The sequence below is a fragment of the Pyxicephalus adspersus genome, chromosome 4 (genome assembly GCF_032062135.1).
Source record: "Pyxicephalus adspersus chromosome 4, UCB_Pads_2.0, whole genome shotgun sequence".
NCBI lineage: Eukaryota > Metazoa > Chordata > Amphibia > Anura > Pyxicephalidae > Pyxicephalus > Pyxicephalus adspersus.
The window spans coordinates 27,348,208-27,370,619 of NC_092861.1; the positions used below are offsets into that span (position 1 = coordinate 27,348,208).

General features: G+C 37.9%; 2 protein-coding genes across 3 annotated transcripts in view; both read left to right on the forward strand.

The window, feature by feature from the left end:
• The first annotated feature begins 220 nt into the window (after positions 1-220).
• Positions 221-14,271, forward strand: SLC35G2 (solute carrier family 35 member G2). Its single transcript, XM_072407615.1, has 2 exons — positions 221-446; positions 8,851-14,271. Exon 2 carries the CDS (start codon positions 8,868-8,870, stop codon positions 10,104-10,106), a length of 1,239 nt encoding a protein of 412 aa, XP_072263716.1. The 5' UTR covers positions 221-446; positions 8,851-8,867; the 3' UTR covers positions 10,107-14,271.
• Positions 14,272-21,594: 7,323 nt separating this feature from the next.
• The window catches only part of NCK1 (NCK adaptor protein 1), a 63,879-nt gene continuing 63,061 nt past the window's right edge, over positions 21,595-22,412 (forward strand). The window contains exon 1 of one of the 2 annotated variants that reach the window (XM_072407616.1): positions 21,595-21,734. The gene's annotated coding sequence lies outside the window, so the exon portion shown is untranslated. The remainder of the gene's footprint in view (positions 21,735-22,412) is intronic. The other variant, XM_072407617.1, reaches the window with a different exon arrangement.

The window sequence follows — 22,412 nt, forward strand, 5'->3', positions numbered from 1 at the left end:
GAGCATTTTCCTGCACAATAAGGGAACAAACAGCTTATGGCAGGCGTGCCAGATGCCCTTAAGCTCCTGCGCTCATGCGCAGTTTTGCTTGGTCGCATCCATGCGTCTCAGTCTTCTCTTCCAGCTGCAACCTCCATCCCTGTTTCCTCCTGTGCATGTTTGACAAATGCAATGTGAAAGAAGAGGGAGAGAGACACAAGCTGAGGGAGGGGGAGTGGGAGGTGGGGAGAACTCACTGCCTTCTTCTAATCATCATTTTCCTCTAGCCAGACCAGCAGCTCCCAGTAGATATATAGCAAAAACAGTGTGGGCTTTCCTAAAAACTGTACCGGTTGAGACAAGGCATTAGAAAAGTCATTAGAAGATGCCTGTCCTCTACTGCAATCAAATTGTGTCCTTGTGAGGCCAATAGACACCTCTACAAGCAACTACACCTGATGCAAGAGGTAATTATGGTTTATTGTACGCTTTCAGTTCAGTGTTCAATGTTCATTGCTTTTGCTAGTGATGGAGGTAGCATGCTGTGTCCCTTTGTATTGGGATGGGACAGATAATAGAAAGAATTTTACCTTGGCTATTCACCTTATCTTTTATTGTTGGCATGAATGACCCTTTATAATTCCTCCCCAAGTCTATACTTGATCGGTTAGCTTAATGGGACCGACTTCTTGCAAGAAAACTGGAGGTTGACATGAGCAATGTCCTTGGTGCTGATATTGATCCCCCACTGTCCATGGTGCTGAAATGTTACTCGCCCATAAAAGCCTCAGTACTGGTAATCTACCCTTAATAACCACTGCGGATACTCAGCTGGGGTATGTGTGTGTGTGGGTTTATCTTACTATATAATTGTCTTCGTGAAAACTGACAATATTTGAAAGAAATTGTAACAATATATAATATATACGCTGCACCATCTAAAGCTTTTCTGGGTAAATCATCTGTTAACTAGGATATAACTACTTAATAAAGGCTAATTATGTTGTTGTGTTATAAAGCCAAAGCAGCATTGAAAGTGTATAAGTAACCCATGCCAACCAACCAGAAATAATGTTGTTCTTGCTGTTCTAATCTAATCACAGACAAATTTTGATTGATTGCCATGGTTACTGCACTTTGTACATCATCATTGCCATGTAGACTGCTTTATTAAATGGGCCTGATGATGTAGTGTATCAATTATAAATGATAGGTTTAGTTTATATATTTATTTATATACCATATTTATTTTGAGGATACATTATGGTAAAATATAATGCATTTTGATCCATGCTTGCTCGAATCAAACCTTTTTTAAATGGAACATACGTTCATTTTATTTGAGTCTTACAGAGTATGTTCCTGCTCGTTCTTTTTTATGAATGAATGAATCACTGTGCCACTTTTTTTTTTCACCAAGCTTTAAAATATGGATGAGGCTGTAATTGGAATTCGCTTTCTCTAGGTTTTGCTGTCATCTCAATATTTAGTGTAGCAAATGAGGCTATAAAACAGTTTTGACGTTAGTATTTTCGGCTAGAAGCAAAGCAGGCTATGATAATAACAATAATGACTTTCCTTTCCAGGTTGGAGAATGAAATGAGGGCAAGGATTAACCTAATCTAAAAGAAAGTAAATCATATATCATTTATGAAAGTGCTCAGCGTAGTTTGTAGACCATAATGGATGCAATATGTTGGAATAACTTATTGTCATTCATTTGGTCTGGATTTGTAGGATTGGTAATAGGTTGTGTAGTTTAAGGAATCATAAAAAGTCTATACATGGAATGTTAAAATGTATAAAAAAACTTAGTATAGCCACACACACCAATTTCTTACTGTGGATAAATATGTGCCCATAACCACACTAATCACTAACATTGTCAGCTTACTTCTTCCATTCAGCTATCCATATCTTAGGGTACATCATGCACATGGAAGAGCTTTTCATGTCTAAGGATGAAAGAATTATATTATAACAGTGATTTTCCATTTGTGTTTAATGGTATTTGTGATTATAGTGATTGGCTATTATTGATGTTTAGTTACATAGTCCAGTTGTCACTAGCATAGAATGATTTGCGCAATGGAACTGATAAGCATGTTGTGTATGATTGATACAAAGGGCTAGCACCACAAAAAGCATAGATCACTCAAAAAAAATCTTCAAAAGTAATCAGTCTTTGGGTAATCCATTTCCTACCACTGCGCCACATACAAAAAAATAATAGAGCTCATCACCTTCCTGATGCATTGCAGTCATTTAGTTTAGGTCAGTAAAGTACAGGTTTCCTAGAATAATCATCAGTCTAAGTCACAAAGTCATGCCGGACATGAAAGGCCATGGGGTTCAGAAAGAGATTTAAAGCAAATGTAGCAGAAAGAATTAGAAGCTGACATTGAGATATGCTGGGTGTAAATGAGCAAATAGCATATAGAGTTTTACAGCTGTTTGCAAATGACACAAGCTGACTGTGGAGCTGAATGGATTTCATCTCCTTTTACATTCTGTGTTTATGGTTATTGTCTATGCACAGCTGCACATATGACGTTAAAGAGTACAGTCACAGCACTGCAAACCGTTTAAAATGTTTGCTGTGGTAGGTCAAGCAGCATAGGAAGTTGATGGTTAACTGATTTGCCTATATCTGTTTGTAATATACTGCGAGATTTAACCCTATCATCAACTGAAAGAAAAAGAGATTAATGAAAATGATATCAAATTTACAGTTACAGCTATTTTTCTTGAATTCTTTCTAAATGTTTCCTAGAATAATGATGTATATTAATGTATGCAAGAGATTTTTGTATGAGATCATTTAAACAGCATAGCTCTCACAGTTTTTACATAAAACATTCAAGTGTATTCATATTCAAATCCAAGAACAAAATTGTAAAATATTGCACCCTTCCTAGATGTGGTGGTTTTATTGGTTATCTCCATTATTACCCTGAAGATAATCACGCTAAAAACACATTTTTTTGGTCCTGACAATTCTCACTCCCTGTACTATATCTATGGAACTGCGTTGTCACCATATGCCACTTGCTTCTGATTTTGGACTCCAATCCACAGACCTGGTAGACAGCCAGGCTGACTATGTTGCTGCTAATTGCAAGGCAGTGGTTAGCACAGACAGTCTGTATGTAACAGAAACTACTGTTTCCGAAAATCATTTGCTTTAGAAAAGTTAGAAAAGTACGCTACCAAACATATTGACAAATATATATGGGGGTCAAATACACTTTACGTATAACAGTCAAATCTAATTTTGTGGGAGTACATATAATTTTGAACACTTTAGGAGGCTTTCATTTCAGTCACCAAGATCTTTCAATGACAAAGACATTAATTTATTTTTAACACATATTGATTACTGGCAATTTGTGATTTGTCTTGCATTGATTTAGATGTGTAAATATAGCAAATGGCACACACGGAGTTTAAAGCTAATATAAATATATATATATATATATATATATATATATATATATATAGAATAAGTCAAAAAAGAGAAAGAAAGGGTAAGTGGGTTTTTTTGGCAGACAAAAGCAACTGTATTTCAATACTTGTACAAAACATACATAAATAAAGATAAATTACACATAGATTTCATCCCACATTGTTTCATGGGATTTTAGTGACTGGGTGATAAATAAAGTTCGACTGACAATCGGTATTAGTGAATATACTTGGTGTCTTTCACTCAAGTTGAAAGGTGGCCATATAACTGGTGTATTTGTAGTTATAAGAGGTAGAAAAATTTGTGAATGGAACAATGGCTGATTGGATTGGAAAATAATCCATTTGTTTCTGGGAGGAGATGTGGACAGCACATTTTGTACCCAGTTCCTAAAATCCCATGAAACAACGTGGATTTGGGACAAAATCTATCTGTAATTTATCTTTATTTTTGTATGTTTTGTACAACAAATATTGAAATACAGTTGCTTTTGTGTGCCAAAAAAAACACTTTCTCTCTTTTTTGAATTATCCTTGACATCCGAAAGGGGTTGGCATCTCTAAAAAGGATTTCATAGGATTACATACGTCACATATCCCAGGAGGCTGCAGGCTGTTACTTCTGGGCATGCCTCGGGTATTCACTATAAGTGGATTTACCATAATGTAAAAAGTGCTGATGTCACACATGCACAGTTTTTTTTTTTACATTTTTAGGAAGACATGTCACCCAATCTTGTGCCTGCACAGTGTGAGATTGGGTGACATGTAAAAAACATGGAGGAGGAAGAAAGCAGTTGGCAGCACTGGACTCTATGGTGAGCTTTGGAGAGAAGAGGAAAACCAAGTCACCGTGGGACTCACTGAGCTCAGTTTATGGACTGATCGAGGGCTTGCCATTGGGAAAAATAAGCCATTTTTTTTTTGTTTTATGAAGGTTAAGTTTTAAGTGCTTAACAAAGCTGGAAAACACCAAAAAATGCGAGAAAACCCCCCTATTGAAATCATTTAACCCTGTGTTTTAATCTTTAATAGTCATATTGTTATAGATAACGCACATAAACGTGCGTCAAGGAAATGTTCTGGTGTAGATTAGCCCATTGGAATGCGAGGGAATATCAAACATGGGCTTTTAAAACCTCAGATTAAACGCTGGGGAAAACGTCCGTGTAGACTAAGCCTTAAAGGACTATAAGAGGGTTGATTTACTCATTTGATCGAGACATTTCTCTGAATATTTCATAGAGTTAACCTTATACTGATTCTTTATTTTTTAATTTGATCTAGAGTATTCTAGATTGAGTGAAGAACAGAACATGCATTTATCTTCACTCATTTAGGAAACTGATTGAGTAAAAAATTATCTGACTGATTTGCAACTAAAATAAATTGATACGAAAGAATAAATTGTGCATTGATTGCATGGAAGTAGCATCGGTTGATGGTCCTCATTTATATAGAAAATATACATTGAATTTTTGTATGGTTTGTTTCAGGTCTTCTGGTAATCTGCTCACATATCATGATCCTAACACATTATTCTGGATTTTCTCTCATTTTCCAGTCATTTTGTATAAAGTGACTGGAAAAATAATTACGGTACTCAATGGGACAGAAACAGCAAAAAACAGCTGACAATACTTCCAACCCTACGGGTAAATCAGTCATTCGGAAGTATGGCTTTCTGGTCTAGTGCCATACATGATCTGCTTATGTACCAGAGCCCTAAATGATCCTGGAAAATGTAAATGAAGGATTTTATTTAGTTCTGTTATGTCTTTGTCAAGGATCAAGTTATGTGTCAGTGATAACTAAGATGTCACAGCAATTATCTCTCTGCAATGATCATGCTGTAAATCCTTTTAGAAATTGACTAAGGCTTCATGCCAAGGGTGACTTTAAACTAAAAAGAACTAAAATGTGTGAATTGCACATTTGTATCAAGTGAATACCATAAATTCTTGACTGACACTTGATAAATGATATGAACAAGAAAAAAAAAAAAAATTACACAAGTACAATTTTTATTACATATTCTTGTAAATGAATACTTCTCTACATTCATTTAAATTGCTAGACAAAAGGAAAATGGATAATGTGCTTAGGTAAGGTACTTGGCAGATCTTCTTTATAAAATGCATGTTAAAGAGTATCTAAATCTATGAAGAAAATCCAAAAAACATATCAGCTAACCAGTTTATTGATGTGGTGAGTGCATTTGTTTTTCTTTTCCATTTTTTGGACGTGGCCATTCTTCCAGTAACACACAAACATGCATCCTAGGGTGGCAATAATCATTCACCATAATGGGCCTGATTTATTAAAGCTCTCCTCACTTTCATCAGTGAACCTGGGAGATCCAAAAAAACTGTAATGAGCCTGGTCCAGGAAAAAAAACATTTGCTAACAAATTGCAAATTACTTTTGGAAATCAATTCCAGGTTTCCTGGATCACCCAGCTTCACCGAAGAAAGTGTATCCTCCCCAGCCTTGGAGAGCTTTAATAAATCAGAGTCAATGTATCTATGAAAGAGCATACTTCTCTTCTCTAAAATATAGGTGAATATTCTGTAATTTTACACATGTTCTAATACCCAAATAATTTACTCTAATAATTGAGATAGCATTGTAGATGGCATCCAGTGCAGTGACAGCAATGGATTTCTGGCAGAATCAACAGATATTTTTGGTGAACATATAAAAAAACACCTAATAAAAATGTAGCAAATCAAAATGGAGAAAAAAAAAGTTTATGGTTAGGGTTTACGCTAACATGTACCTGTATGCAGACTACGGACATTAATCTATTTACAAAATCTTGACAAATGGTAAAAGAGTTTTAAAAAAAGGCCATGCCAAGCTTTATAACTGCTTCTATTATGACAATATTATTTCTTAAAAAAATAATTATCACAATGAAAACTCTAGAGTTTGGTTTCTGGAACTAAGGGTGAACCCAAAAAATTATAAGCAGCTAATGCACCTTTTCTTAATATTTTTACTTCCAATGAACCCCCAAAGGACAATTAAGGTGTCAAGGAATCAATCATATAGAAAAATGCTATTTACATGATTGCCAGTGAGAACAATGACACTTTTACATACAGCTAAAAATGGCACACACACTACACAGATGTACACACTACAAAAACAGATGGCATTGTACGCTCAGTCACTGCACACAGACAGACACAATCAGCTAATCAGGTAAGTAAGACAGTCAGGTAAAAATAATAATTATGGTAAAACATAATAATAAATAATAATTATGGTAAAACCATAATCTGCTTTATTAAGCCACCAGAGCCCCCCATAATGTTCTCTCTTCCAGGCTATGGGAAGATTACACATACTCCCACCTGCATAGTAAAGGCGACTCTCTAAGCCTCGCTCTCTGTAAATAGCACTTTCAGAATGTTGCTATTACATTGAACATCTGTAGATTCCAGCAGCACAGCAAGTGTTTTATGGTGTCTACGGTCTCCCAGAGAGCCTATTTTAGGCATTTTATAACTAACAAGGGTATACTATAACGACTAGATATTAGCAAGACTAGTCTGTACAGCCAATCAGTGCCTTTAATTGAAGCAATCATTGCAATATTACCATACTGTTGCCATCACATGTACAACTGTTATTAACAATAGCCCAACTCCTGGGACATTTGAGTTTGCTTCTTGGCTTCTATGTGTCAACAGAATCCACTTTGCAATTTAAGTTAAAGGCCCTGATTTATTAAAGCTCCCCAGAGTTGCAGAGAATACACTTTCATGAGTGAAGCTGGGTAAATAGCTTATTTCTAGCAAATGTTTTGAATCCTGGACCAGATCCATTACAAGTTTGCTGGATTACCCAGCTTCACTGATGAAAGTTTATTCTCTCCAGTCTTGAAGAGGTTTAATAAATCAGGCCCAAAGAACAAAGATTGTTTTTGTCTTTGCTGACACTGAATAAAAAATGTCTTCTCTCATCTGTATGAAACCCAAAAGATTTGTGCTGGTTTATATCACACACTTGCTTTTTATTTAGTATCTCTTGGGGACTTCAACTGAAAGATCTCCACACCTGAGCGAACAGCTACATCCAACTTCTCAGATAACACAAATACAAGTTCACGGGGGATCATGTTAGTTTATACTGGCCCGGCTTCATATATATTAACATTTATTGAAAAGAAATGATTAGTAGCTGTACAGTTTCTGGATATATTTTCCCATATATATATTATTAGGATAATGGTAAACTTCATCATACAAATGCACAATATAGTAAGTCCATAATTAGTCAAAATATGCTAGCCAAAGAAATGTATTATAGCATAATATAACAGCAGGACCAGAGTTATATTTTCTTCCCTTCAAGCCAACTACTCTGTGATACCCACAGCCTACTCCGCTCTGTGATACCCACAGCATCACAATAATAAAACTAGGTGTCATAGCCACAATAGGCATTCTAACATTGCAGACAGAAAGAGACAATTTGCCTGCTGTGTAATAATACACATGGGACCAAATATCACACTCATACTTTGCCAACAGTTCCAGTTACATGTTGTATGGATGCAGAACGGGTAAAATCTAAGTGCATTATTCACTATTCTACAAAGAAAAATGCACTAACCATTAAGGGAAAGGACCATTGTTGGTCTGAACAGATTGTACTAGCAGAAAGGGTGGCAAACTGAATCAATTTATTATACACATGAATGACCTAATTTAGTTTAACATGATGTGTGAATGCTTGTGTGTCATGGTGTGGTTGCCCATTCTAGGCCATGGTTAACATTGCCCATACAGAAATCCGGGAAGGATCCCTATTACTTAATTATTAATACTATGATGAAGAACAATAAATAGATTGGTAAACTGTTTTAAAATATTTAAATAATTTTAGTAGGATATTATGTGCTGTTAATAGATGTATGAAACTTCAAATGAGCAAAAGTAAACACATTTTGGTAAAGTTTTTCCTTTGGTAAGTCTTTTTCCTTAAACTTAATATAACGTGGCACTGAAATAGATGGAGTATATGATGACAGATAGATAGAGATAAGATGACACCGGTGGCAAATGCCACTGAATAATTAGTTTAGGTGAGCAACTTGTCCAATCATCCCTCAATTATTTCCACAGCTTCGGAGATCCAAAGCCAAGGCTTTCCTTTAGTTAGGTGGATCTCCATTCCCCTTTTACGGAGTGATAACAAGGATTTCACTCATTAAAGGCTGGATTCACAAATTATTTTAGTCAACAATACAAAGAATCCAAAATGATTTTCTAGATGAAAATTTTGGGATAGATTCTACCTAATTGTAGATTATATTAGGATAAGCAATCTGTTTGTATTTATAATTGCCTTGATACCTGTTTTCCACAAACGTGTTTTTTTTTGTACAATTTACAGGTGAAGATCCTAAAAACATGGATAGTTCTCCATCCAAACCTAGCTCATCAAAGAAAAGAGTAAAGATACATCCCAACACTGTGACAGTTAAATACACCTCTCACTATCCCCAGCCCGGAGATGAGGGATACGAAGATACCAGTGAAGAAAATGGGGGTTTTGCAGAGGAGAACCCTAAAAAAAGATTACTTGGAGATACTAAGAAAAAAGGAAAAACCTTGTTTGGGACTATGGATGCTCGGCCAAAGCAGGCGCAAGACCCCGATAATGATCTTGCTCAGCAGTTACAAAGCTTTGCAGACAGCTCCATATTTCAGTCTCGAAAAATGTGGGCAGTACTCTTTGGATCAGCAATGGCCCATGGATGTGTAGCACTTATTACCAGACTGGTTTCTGACCGTTCCAAAGTGCCATCTCTAGAGTTAATATTCATCCGTTCCGTCATACAAGTCCTCTCCGTAATCATGGTGTGCTATTACAAAGAGGCTCCTTTTGGACCTCCAGGGTACAGATTGCGGTTGTTATTTTATGGAGTGTGCAATGTTATTTCCATTACTTGTGCCTACACCTCATTCTCTATCGTCCCTCCAAGCAATGGTACAATCATGTGGAGAGCAACCACCACTGTCTTTAGTGCTGTTCTGGCATTTTTGTTATTGGATGAACACATGGCAAATGTAGACTTGATCACTGTTGTTAGCAGTGTGTTTGGGGCATGTTTGGTTATGATTCCAAATATTGTTAATGAAGAGAACTCCTTCCTTGGTATCTGGAAGGAAGCATTTGGCTATACTATGACTGTAATGGCTGGCCTTACAACAGCACTTTCAATGATAATCTACAGGTCCATCAAAGAGAAGGTCAGCATGTGGACTGCTCTTTTCACCTTTGGATGGACTGGAAGTATTTGGGGAGCCTGCACAATGTTTGTCCTTCAAGAGCCTATCATTCCTTTAGACGGAGAAACTTGGGGCTACCTTCTTGCAATCTGTGTGTGTTCTACAGTAGCATTCCTTGGCGTTTATTATGCTTTATATAAATTTCACCCTGCCTTGGTCAGCACAGTGCAACATTTGGAGATTGTTGTAGCCATGATCCTGCAACTTCTTGTCCTACGCATGTTTCCCAGTGCCTATGACCTTATAGGTGGAGCAGTCATCATAATCAGTGTTTTTGCATTGGCTGGCTACAAAATGTATTTAGGAAGATTGGGAAGACAAGATTATCAAGAAATTCTGGACTCGCCCATTAAGTGAAGACTTATTTCTCCTAATTAACTGTCTTGTGTTTGTAACAATGTTGCCTACTATACATTCCACCAATGAAGTGACCAATCCCGAGATTTCACTGCAAAGTGTGGCGGCAGTAATGAAAAAGACAAATATAGATATTAAAATATATTTTACATAATTTATTTTCTGTTAAAATCTAGTCTAATATAACAAGTACTTTAGTCAACTGCTTTATTTAGAAGAATGATGTCATTTTTACAGCACTGGATCTTGATGAGGTTGGTTGCAAAAAAGCATTTTAGATTGACAATGAGAAAATCATTTTTTTTTCACATCACAAACTTACTTGTTTTAAAATCATTATGTTTTTTTTTTCTATATTGCCTTTTATTTGGAACACATGTTTACCCCAGACAACTTTTATGCAGCACAGACATCACTAATTGGCTTCAGTAGGTTACTGGGATTTTTGCTTCATTCTAAAAACAAACCTGTCATAAGGGAAGAAAGGGGACTGACATTGCTTAGGTCTTCATCCGGCTTTTCGACCCCCCTACTTTTTTAATGACCTACAGGCCCAGAACATGTTTACCAATAAGGATATTCACCATCACCAATTGAACTCTATACTATATCTGTGCTAATTATTTAGTAATCATTAGAACTAGAGGGTTGGAATAACAGACAGAGAAATAGCTTTTTTAGAAATAGATGAGCCCTCATACTTTTTTATGACAAATCCTTCTTAAGCTCTAGACCTTTTTTGTAAAATTTACTAAAAAAGCTTCCAAGAAGAGGACAAAAGTTACTTATATGCCTGGTACTGAACACAAACCAGTCTACAGACTGACTATTGTTGCCCTGTTTGCAAGGAAGCCAAATCTGCCCATGTGTAGAAAAGCACAGATAGCTAAAAAATACATGAAGAATAATACAAAATAAGTCAATAAAATAGCTACATTTTGTAATGCGAAATTTTAATATCAGTCCATCAATTATACACTATACTTACCACAACTTTACCATGTTATAGATTTATTCAAAGTTTCCTTAAACAAGTAAAGCAATTTAATTTCCATAGGATTCTGCAGATTATTTTTTTTTTATTTCATCATTATCAAACAAGTCCCATTTTGCATTTCAGAGTTTCCTTATTACTTAACAGAATAACTGGGGCCTTAAAGAAGTCAGTTAGTACAGAAAGTACATAGAACCCTTTTTGTTCTATCTAAGCAGACTCCACACAAAATGTGCTATTCAAGATTTGGGTAAAGTAGGTAAAGGTTGATGTAGGTATACTCCCGAAAAAATCCTAAGGATTTTATTTTTTATTCTGTCAAAATGTTTGCTCCCCCTCTTTTTTATCAACCCGATTTTGTTGTAATTCCTTGATCCATCGACATATTTTGTACAAATGCCTGGGAATTTTGTGACTCATCTCTTAAATGTTCTATGTGCCAAATATATTTTTTGGAAAGACAGATAGCTCTGCAAATAGCAATTGTCACATATGGGTGGTGGACTCGACTGGAGGTTTATATGTTTGTTTCTTGCCATACAGGGAAGGCACAATGGTATGTAATTGCTGTGTTTTAAAAGCAGTATCTGTTTTAAAGTTGTATCTCACGTTGGATGTATTGGTGAAGCAGTACAACCCTTTTAAGCCTTTCATAAATGCTAATGTCAGTGTATTATGCTATTCTCATTAACTATTTTGCTTGGATAGTCATCCTTCTTTAAATACTATTGGCTCATTCAACTGTCCTGACCCAGCTGGGCTCGAATGAGTTGTCACTGTTGTTATGGCCTTAAGTTTGATCTTGGTATCCTCATAGTTCTCTTAAAGCCAAACTCTGGGTAAATGGCGTAATTACCATTGCAATGGGACTTCCACTGTACTCTAAGGGCTAAATACTTATTTTTGCTAATGGTATCCCTAAGGACCATTTTTTCTTGTTATTATCCTTTGCTCCCTTTGCAGCCAGCGTGCTGCATTTCTCCGAAACACCCTGGTTTGTGGCTAGACTCCAAGAAACTTGGAAGAAACTTTAAATGGAGGAGCCACCAAACCAATGTTTTGAGCTCTAATTTGAAATGTTAGTGAGCCACCAGCCTGAACCACTTTTTCTGACCACTAAGAACACTAAAATAATTAATTGTGTATCGCTGGCATGTTTCATACTATGTCTAAATGCTACCAGTTATCTTGCAATAATACATTTGTAGATTGCATTACTATAACTACACATTGACCGCTTTAGCTTTCAGTTGTGCCTTGCATGAAAAGGCCTACTTTAGTATGTCTAACTCCCAGATCAACATGCTCCCTTTAGAGCTAGGGGGCCCTCATTGTGTTGTTTTCTTATTGTGATCACTGCCAGGCAATAGGCAGTGATGATGAGGCCGATTAAAACCACAAACTGGAAGTATTTACTTCTGTCGGCTCTGCCCAGACCTCCTTGAAACCCCTAAAGCAGTATCCAGAATGGAGATGGTTATTAATATTAGTATACATCTTACAGTTTTTAAGGTACTATGTCTGCAAGCACATTTTAAAGGCTTACATAGACTAGTATAAAATTAACAGAGCCATATTAAAGAATAGTTAAAAACAAAAGAAAATAATATTCCACCACTTTCTGAAAAAGAAAAAAACACATATGACTTAAGCTACGTATAGACGTCCAATGGTTCTCGCCTGATAATCGGCTCAGGGCCGATATCAGGCGAGAATCTGGCGTGTGTACAGCTCCTGTCGTCCATCGTCCTAACCACCATCCTGACAGATCCAGGGACGGTGGACGACGAACGATCCTAATGCAAGGAAAGGGGAAAAGCGCACAGCGGGGTGTTGCTCCGTCGTTCTCCTCTCTCCATAGAGCAGAACGGTGCTGTATGTACAGCACTCTTTCATGCATCGTGCAGTGCTTAGTCAATGGAAAGGATTGTGAAAGATCCTTTCCAACAACAATAATTTCACGTGTGTACCCAGCTTTACATATCTCCTTGTTGTCACTATTGTAGTCTGGGAATTGTCCAAAGAAAACAATAAAAAGGAAGGTGACTGCAGCATCAGACAGTACAGACCACATTCATTGTGAAATACCAACACACACTAGAACATGATTGCTTTGCAGGACTCTTTTTAATACAATCAGCTCAGTGCGTTGTTTCTTGAACCAGCACCAGGAAGCATGAAACATACCTGCCTGTTTTATTTTGGATTTAGTTGTGTATGTCTAAACAAAGTCAGTTTTGTCATATATAATTATGCCTGCTGTTTCTATGGATCATTATGGCCTACTATAGTTGTAATGTTCCCACTTTTGAGTCATGCCTTTGCCTTACACAGCAGGCAAATATGCAAAGACATTTTAGGTTTAGGACAAAGTATATATGTATAGTTTAAAGTATCAAAAGCCAAAACTTTTTTCTATTTTAGAGTAGAAGAGAGTTGAATGCCTGTCATTTTTGCCACTCATCTGGGAGCTTGGGTTTCACATTTGATCAGGTTTAACAGGAAGTAGGAGGATATCTTTCTATGTCCTATCCTATTGGTAGATTTCCTCTCAATTCCAATGTCAACTCCAAATTTTGGCTTTACCCTTACATGTATATGGGTAACAAAAAAAAATTGATGGAGTGACAGTCCATAACAGGGACAGAACTGTCATAGAAAATGGCGGTTCTAACCCCTATAGAGTATATTGTATTATCAAATGATTTTATATATTCTTTTTAGTAAAGTATTCATTGCCGAAACTGTTTGACTGGTTGGTAAAACAAGTATGCTTATTCTTCATTTTTATATAGAAAGCTTTCCCCCTTGCAATGTGTTCTTGAAAAGGAAGTCTTAAGAGTAAAGGCTCATAGAGAATCTGTAAAAGCTCCTTGTCCTGAGAATCATCTGATCAGCATAGAGTTGCATTTTTCACAAACAAGGTGCTTTGAACTGACTACAAGACTTTGAGGAAACCTTGCATATCCCTAAACCATAATGTGTTAGTAGATAGATCTCAAAGACTAGATGAATATGAACATCCAGATCACTGCCATGTTAAGACAACATTCCACCAATCTGCAATGTATTTTTCTATTGTTCTAGTGAATGAGTGCCATGTTTTTTGTCTATAAGTGTTATATGCACAATAAAAAGAAGTACTAGAATGTGAAGAGTATGTTTTAATTAAAATAAAAAAAAAATTGGGTGGAACAATGAGTGATTGATCTTAAACAAGAGAGTCTTACAATACTAAGATGAAGATGGCATATATGAATATATATATATATATATATATATACATATGTACTGTATGTATATCATGCCAGAGTCACATGCTTTCTTTTTTTTATCTGGTGACTCAAAGAAGAGACAGAAGAGAAAAGAGAATGTGGGTATAATCAGCTTTGGGTTGGGGATAGTGGAGCTTTCAATGCTTTTAAATACAATCCCTGGGTATTTCAATATGCAGCAACAATATCATTTTACAGAAAAACTCTACCTTTCATCATTAAAAAGACAGTTCTCTAGCTCTAGCAGACATGCGGAAGCCCCTCTTCAGTCCTCTATATGCCAATCATCTGACTACAACTTTGTAAATCACAAGAATACCAGTCCAGGAAAGGGGTGCCAACCTTGGATTCAAACAGAAATATCTCCATCCATCTGGAGAAAAAATGTGGATGCAGATATTGCAAGTAGGAGTTTTGTGAATTCTTTTAGAGCTAATGCAAAACCTGGAAATGCATCACATGTATGCCATTAACAAAAAAAAATATCTAATGCTAGGTCCACTTTAAAGCTGTATAAACCACCAAAACAAATAAATCCAAATAATTTATTAAAAATCATTTGCTAATAGTTGGCAAATGTTTTCAATGCTTAACTAGACCCATTCTTCTAGGTTTGCTGGATCACCCAGGTTTTCCCATAATAGTCTATCTTCTCAAGTTTTATAAAGCTTTAATTAATCAGGCCTGGATTCACATGTTTGGAAATATCTGCCTGAACAATTTTTAAACATCATTCTACTCAAATATCTGTTTTTTAGTCTGAAAAGTTGCATTTTATGTGCCTGTTTAGGTGGATAAACCAATTGTTCAACCTCACTTACCATGCCTTGTTCTGTAGCCAAGGTTCTGCTTTACAGCAGATACAAATTTTTTGAGCTAAAGGCACAGGAGGACCTACGCATCCTCACATATCAGGAAACTTAATGCTATTTTTCAGGAGAAATTCAAAACAAAACATATTCTGGTAAGGGTACTGGTATTAATGTTTGTAAATGTTCCTTGTAGCAAATCTTTACTTTTTCAGTTGTGGTCCACTTAAACATAGTTAGGACAGAGTTAGGAAAGAAGACACACCACTAGGCTAGGTGGGCAAGAAATACATTTTCTCATATCCTTAACCTCCTATGTCTCAATACTGACCACCAAGACCAAGCATCAAAATCATGTACTGATATTGAGCATTAGAGGATGGTGGGAGTAGGAGTAGAAGTATGTGCATATTACTGAGCCCTAAATTCTGATGTGCAAAAACTAACATGGGTCTGAGGAGCATGCTATGTGCTGACAGCAATGAATTAGGTATAGATATTTCAGATTCAATTTAATAGTCAGTTTTGTCCTACAGCTTCTGCTTTGTCCTTAACTGACATCTCTTTTTGATGTGCTGGATGTTGCTGTATTAAACAAAAACCTCTCTAGAGAATACAAAAACTAACAGCTGGAAGTCTAAGCTAATCAGTAATGTGTAACACCTTAGGGGTCAATAACTGCTGTGACATGAAGCCAGAGTGTGGATGTGCTGTACACAAAAGGAATCCCTTTTGGATGAGCTTTAAAAAGAACATTTATAAAATAAATATAATAAGTGAACTGGATCAGGTATAATAAAAGATTCTGCGGAAATATGCTGCACAAAGGCAGGGTAAAAAAGGAGATCCAGATACTTATTGTCTCTTAAAATTTTTATAGAGGGGTAATGGTAACTTCTATCTCCACCATTGTTTATCCAGCAAAAAATAAAGCAACACTTATACAACATACATTACAATTGGATCAGCATACTGTCGGGGAAATATCAGATCTCATAGGTTTCTGAGGTTCAGTATTGTAATCTGAAACACAGAGTGGGGGCAAATACTTATTTCCATAGGATTGCACAATTAGAATCGCTTCTCCTATAAAATGCAATTGTCTCAATGTGAAATAACCCTGGGTTTTTGTGTAATTTGAACTAGATTCTCAAAGAAATGCCATTGCATTTTTCCTTTTTCCTACATAATTGACCACATGTGATGCTGAACCTCCATGATTGGGCGGACTGACATCCATGGATTGAATGGGGAGGTCCAGGGAGAGCAAGGCTGGGGGGAAAGGACTAGATCAGTGGTCTCCAACCTTTTGCACATCGGGGACCACTAAATGCACGCACTCCGGACCACGCATGTGCGGGGAGCTGTGGGTCACTCATAGAGAGTGACGTCATGATGCCATAACCTGCCCACTGAGAGTGGGCGGGATGAGACCAGAGACACAACCTGCCCATCGCCCTGAGCCTGCGATGTCTCCAGGAGACTTGGTCTGCGGCTCTGGCCGGTGTGACCCCCAAGTGGGGCTCTTCGCCTGACCCCGCTGGTGAGTGCACCGGTCAGAAACTCGGCTCACTAAGTGGACCAGGGGTTGGGGACCTCTGGACTAGGTGATGTCTGATGTCCATCAGCCAGGAAGAAGCATGGAGAGATTCTCAACAACTTGTATACTTTTTTTTTTTTAAGCATACATAAACTCAAAATGTTTACTTTACATAAAAAGGAAGACAACTCTTTTATATAAAGTACAAATTGCCTCCTTTTAAAAAAAAAAAAAAAAAAAGGTGCAGCCCCTCCCCTTTCAGAATGGGTGCGTAGAGCCTCACGGGATACCATTCACCCATTCCGGGAGGCTCTGACTACACCTTTTGCGCATGCCTGATCTTGAATGGGAGAAAAAAATGCCAATCTCACGCATGGACATTGAGATCGGCCTTTTTTTTCTCCATCTACATAATATAAAATCTTTGATATGATTAGGTATTTTAGAATTTAACATTTTAGACACAAATGTGCAATGTATTGTCTTTAGTAATTCACAGTAACTAACTACCATCAGTTCAGAGCAGTAAGTTCAGCAAAAGATTTTTGTGTATGCTTGATGTGGTCACTATGATGTTCAGGAGTTATAAAACCATATTTTGGAAAGGTAAAGACTATTCTCTTAGTCAAGAAGCTCTTTATAGCTGGTGCTATACAATTTGTACAAAATTGTAATGTATCATATAGAGATTTGTAAAAAAAAAAGTAATTACACAACAAAAAATGCTCAGATTAAATCTAGGGTAGCACAATGAGAAACTGGGTAATTAATAAATGTGCTGATTAATGTATTTATTCTGATTCTGTATTAGTTTACATTGTGATCTGACCTGTTCATTTTTCTGTATCAACAAAATTAGATTCTATGCTTCAGAACCGTATGCAGTATCTACCGGTAATACTCTAATTATATTTGTCAAGTACCATGTCTCAAGTCATTGCAAAATTACAAAAAAAAAGCCTATCTGCATAAAGAGCAGATCCCATGATGAAATCTTTGCTGTCTGCAATACACTTTGGAGGAAGAGTGCACAAACACACTCTGAAAAAAGCAAGAACAGGGTGTGATGTAGCTACTCATCAGCTGTAAAGAAAGGGGATAAATGTAATTAATACTTGTATTAACAGATTTTTTCAGTGCAATATTTCATCTATAAAACAAAAGGAATTTAGAATAGATTGAAGATCTAACAATGGGCCGTTGTTTACTTTAAGAATGACGTTTTAGTATTTAACAGAATGAAAAGTAATAATATTAAGTACAGTGGTATCTTGGTATAAGTCCACTTTGGAATAAGTCCAACTTGGTATAAGTCCTGTTTGGACACGAAAAATCTTGCTTGGTATACAACCTTTTTGCTAGAACTTGTATGGGTCAAAATGAGTCATAACACCGCCCGCTACCCTTATTTACCTCTCTGGAGACAAAGCCACGGCTGCCCACGAGCGTCGGTACGCCAGTTGCTACCATTCAGTGAACAACCCACGCTATAACTCTCTGTGAATTACATAACATCTCCATCTGGTATAAGTCCAAGGATCTGGAACAGAATAAGCACTTCTACCACGGTACCACTGTACTCTAAATCTTCTCCCTACTTACCTGCTTATTCTCTGAAAACGTTAATCCTTGAGGGTCGGTGTTGGTCCTTTTCTCACTTAAATGATGACCAGTGAATATGTATTTGGGCCTTTTTCAAACAAAAGGTGAAAAAATAAGAAAGCAGCACAGGCGCAGGGACTACATAGGTGGGTGTTAAGGGGAACCGGTAATGTAGAGGTTAAAGGATAAATAACGGGAGGATGATGGTCGGGTGATGAAGATTGGGTATTTTGTGAAGGGGTTAAGAAGGCCAGACAGGAATGGGAGAGCATTAGAAGCTTAGGCTAGTTGGAATGAGGTTCCAGCCCGCCCACCATAAGACATAAGGGTGAGTTTGGCATATGGTGGTTGGGTTCCTTGAAAGCAAGGTCTGGTTTGTGGTGCAATATGGTTAAGGACTCATCTTTGGTATGGTATCCATGGGGACCACAGGATTATTGATGTATAGCACCCAATTGGTATCAGCACCCAAGGCAGGGGACACAGCACCACAAAGGGTGCAGCACCACCCCCTAATTCTCAACTATATATACTATATAAATCACCCAGCTTTACTGATGAAAGTGTATCCTCTCCAGCCTTGGAGAGCTTTAAGAAATCAGGGCCAAAGTCAATAATTTCTGTTTCAAATAGGGGCATCTTACTGAGTTCCTCATAGGGGAGAAGCTGTTATTACCTAATGGCTGCAGAGCTCACCACTAGCTGCTGGTAAAACTCATGCACACTGCTTTGGAAGGCTTTCTAAGGCAAATTTCCAAGTCTAAAATGAGACGCAGAATGTTGGAAATTAGAGCAAAGTTTTAGCCAGCATGCTCCTCCCTTCCCCTAATAAAACAAACGTGTTTTCTGGCCAAAAAGGAATCCCAAATCTGAATCTTGTAGTTCAAATAAAAAAAAAAGTGTATTAAATAAAATCGATCCATGCATAGTTGTCATCCACAGCAGGGTACAGCAGGCTACAAAAACAGAAAATGAGTTAAATGAATAGCATGCCAAGTCCCAGCTAATAGAGTCCAGCTGACATCACCGCTGTCAGAGTGCAATTCCAAAGACATAAGACAGTAAACAGGAAAGAGTGATCATCTCCTACTCTGGGGGCCAGTTTACACGTCTCAGTTTTTCTGCAATAGAATGTATGTGTTGTACAAAATAAAAATGCATTTTTAATGCATTCTATTTTTAATGGAAACTGTAGTGGTTCTTAAAATTTGAGTGCATGTCTATAGCATAGCATGATGTATTATTATTAACATATATATAGCGCCAACATATTATACAGCACTTTACAAAGCTCATTGTCATATTACTAAATGGCCCTCACAATCTAACGTTTCTAGCATGGTCCAACACCAATTTTTTTTTAGAGGAATCCATTTAACCTAACTTCTTGCTTTTAGGGCTGAAACCAGAGTGCTTGAAGGAAACCCAAGCAAACATTGGTAGGATCATACAAACTCCTTGCAGAGAGTATCCTGGTCCAGATTTGAACACGGAACGTAACGCTGCTAAGGTGCTAACCGTGCTGTTTACACTGGGGGAGAGGGAATAGGTATAATCCCCTTATATATTTGTTTATTTGTATTCCATTGGAGAAAATTACCTTTACTTCCTCTCTTTTATTATTATTATTATTATTATTATTAATAATAATAATAATAATAATAATATTTAAACAGTATTTATATACTGCCAACATATTACGCAGCGCTGTATATTAAATAGGGGGTGCAAATGACAGACGAATACAGACAGTGACACAGGAGGAGGAGAGGACCCTGCCCCAAAGGGCTTACAATCTAGGAGGTGGGGGATTTACTGCCGTGGCAGTAAATCAGAGGAGGGAGGGGCCTTTTCTTTTATTTAAAAATAAAATGTTATAATAAAAAAGTTTTTTGCCCTATATAAAAAAAGGTTATCTTCTTATAAAGTTAAAAATGTGATGATAGGTCAGGGGTAGGGGCGGGGGTGATATCACCATCATTTGTACAGCGCTGCGTAATATGATGCCGCTATATAAATACTAATAATCATTCTGACCCAGGGAATGCTTTAGCACAGGGTGGTGGTGTCTTCTCATAAGATTGGGGCTACTCAAATTTCTCTAGGATTGTTCCAGAAAGCTGGGGGGTATGATAAGTATATTCTGTAACTATTTAACCTGCAAGATGTTTCTTCCTTTTAAGTTTTGTACATTTTGTATGATGGTGATCAGGCCCTCGGTAACACTAAAAATACACTTTCTGCTTTAAAGTGTTACTAAATTGCAAATAAATCCTAACAATATTTTTTTATGTCCTAATGATACATTTATTCCTCCTGTTGCTCTATGTTGGTGTCTTGTGTTCATTTATTTTCCATAAATTCCATTATACCCTTTGCAGTTAGCCTTAATGTCTGTGGCTACAATTCATGCACTATTCGCAATGTCTACCTTTGTAGCCACCCTATTATGATGACTAGAGCTGGGACTACAAGTATAAACAACCACACCCATGATACACAATGCATGGAATCATGGGATATGTAGTTTTTTTAAGCAGGAAGCTGTCCTTCTGCTGCCTTCTAGTGTTCAGGCAGAGATAGTGAAAACCACCATCAGCTTCTAGATTGCTAAACGATTGTTAAAATATTGAACTCATATATGATTTTATTGCTGAATTCTCTGAAGATTGTAACTTTAGACTTGCCCTTTTTACTTTACCATGTTAAATGAAACCTTGCAGCAGGATAATAGGCATTTACATGAATAATATTACTTCTTGCTGCTTATTTTCCAGGGACAATTTCTGGGGGAGCCCTGGGAAAACATGCAAACGCTATGCCTGACCCAGTGCTGCAAGACAGAGATAGTGACTTAAGCCACCATGTCTGTTTCCCACTTTTTACAAAGATATTAGCCATGTTGCAACTTGTGTACCTTTAATAGGAATCTGGGACACACTACAAACTCAGCAAGACATTCTGCGCATGCGCAGTGCCAGCGGTGACGTCGTCCCAGCATTCCATTTCCAGACCTGCCTACAGGGGGCGTGATCACTGCAACAATCCGTGCAACGTCATCACTGAGAAATGATTGACATTCCTTCGTGTTTATAGGAGATAAAATCCGCTTAGTGTTGTCGCGTTTGGAGACAATCTGTATCGCGGAGCCGCGACGCGAAGATGATAAAAACTGAATAGCAATGTTTAGAGGCGATTTATGGGAAGAAGGCAGAGGGCGTGGTTAGATCTAAGGCGTGGCAGCTGAGTTCAGCCGCTAGAATGGGCGTGTCTAGTGGCTGAGCTCGCCGGGGTGGGCGGGGCGAGGTTGGATCCGCTGTCTTTGGTCAGTGTAGCTGGGCGCTGTGGGCGGTGTGAGGAGAGCTGGAGGCACCGAGCACCCTGTGTACAGAGCCGGGGAGCCCTCAGGTGAGTGCGGGAACCTCCTAACCCATACGCGGTGTGCCACAGGGGCCCTCCCCATAATACTGTGCGTGAGGCCTATAAGGCTGGAGGAGCAGCTGCTGCCTGGAGCCCCTGGTTACCAAGCATTGTGTCTGCCTACAGCCTGTGTCCCTATATACGTGTGTACAGCCTGTGTGCTGCATACAGTGTGTATACATGGCTGCCCTGTGTATTCTGTGTGCCCATAGCCTGCCTGCCACAATTCATTGTGGGTGCTGTACATGTATGATGTCGGTGTTGTATACAGTGTGTTTGCCCATAGTCTGGATGCCCTGTATATTGTGTGTGCCCAATATCTGGCTGCACAATGCATTGTGGGTGCTGCATACAGTATATATGTGCCCGTTGCCTGGGTGCCCTGTGTATGGTGTGTGCCCGTAACCTGCATGCCCTGCATATTTGATGTGTGCCAGTACCCTGAGTGCCCTTTATATGGTGTGTGCCCATAGCCCAAATGCTATATATATATATATATGTTGTTCGCCTGTAGTTGAGTGACCTGTGTATGATTTGTGCCCTGTATGTATGTCGTGCGCCCCGTAGCCGGAGTGCCCTCTGTATGTCGTGCGCCCCGTAGCCGGAGTGCCCTCTGTATGTCGTGCGCCCCGTAGCCGCAGTGCCCTCTGTATGTCGTGCGCCCCG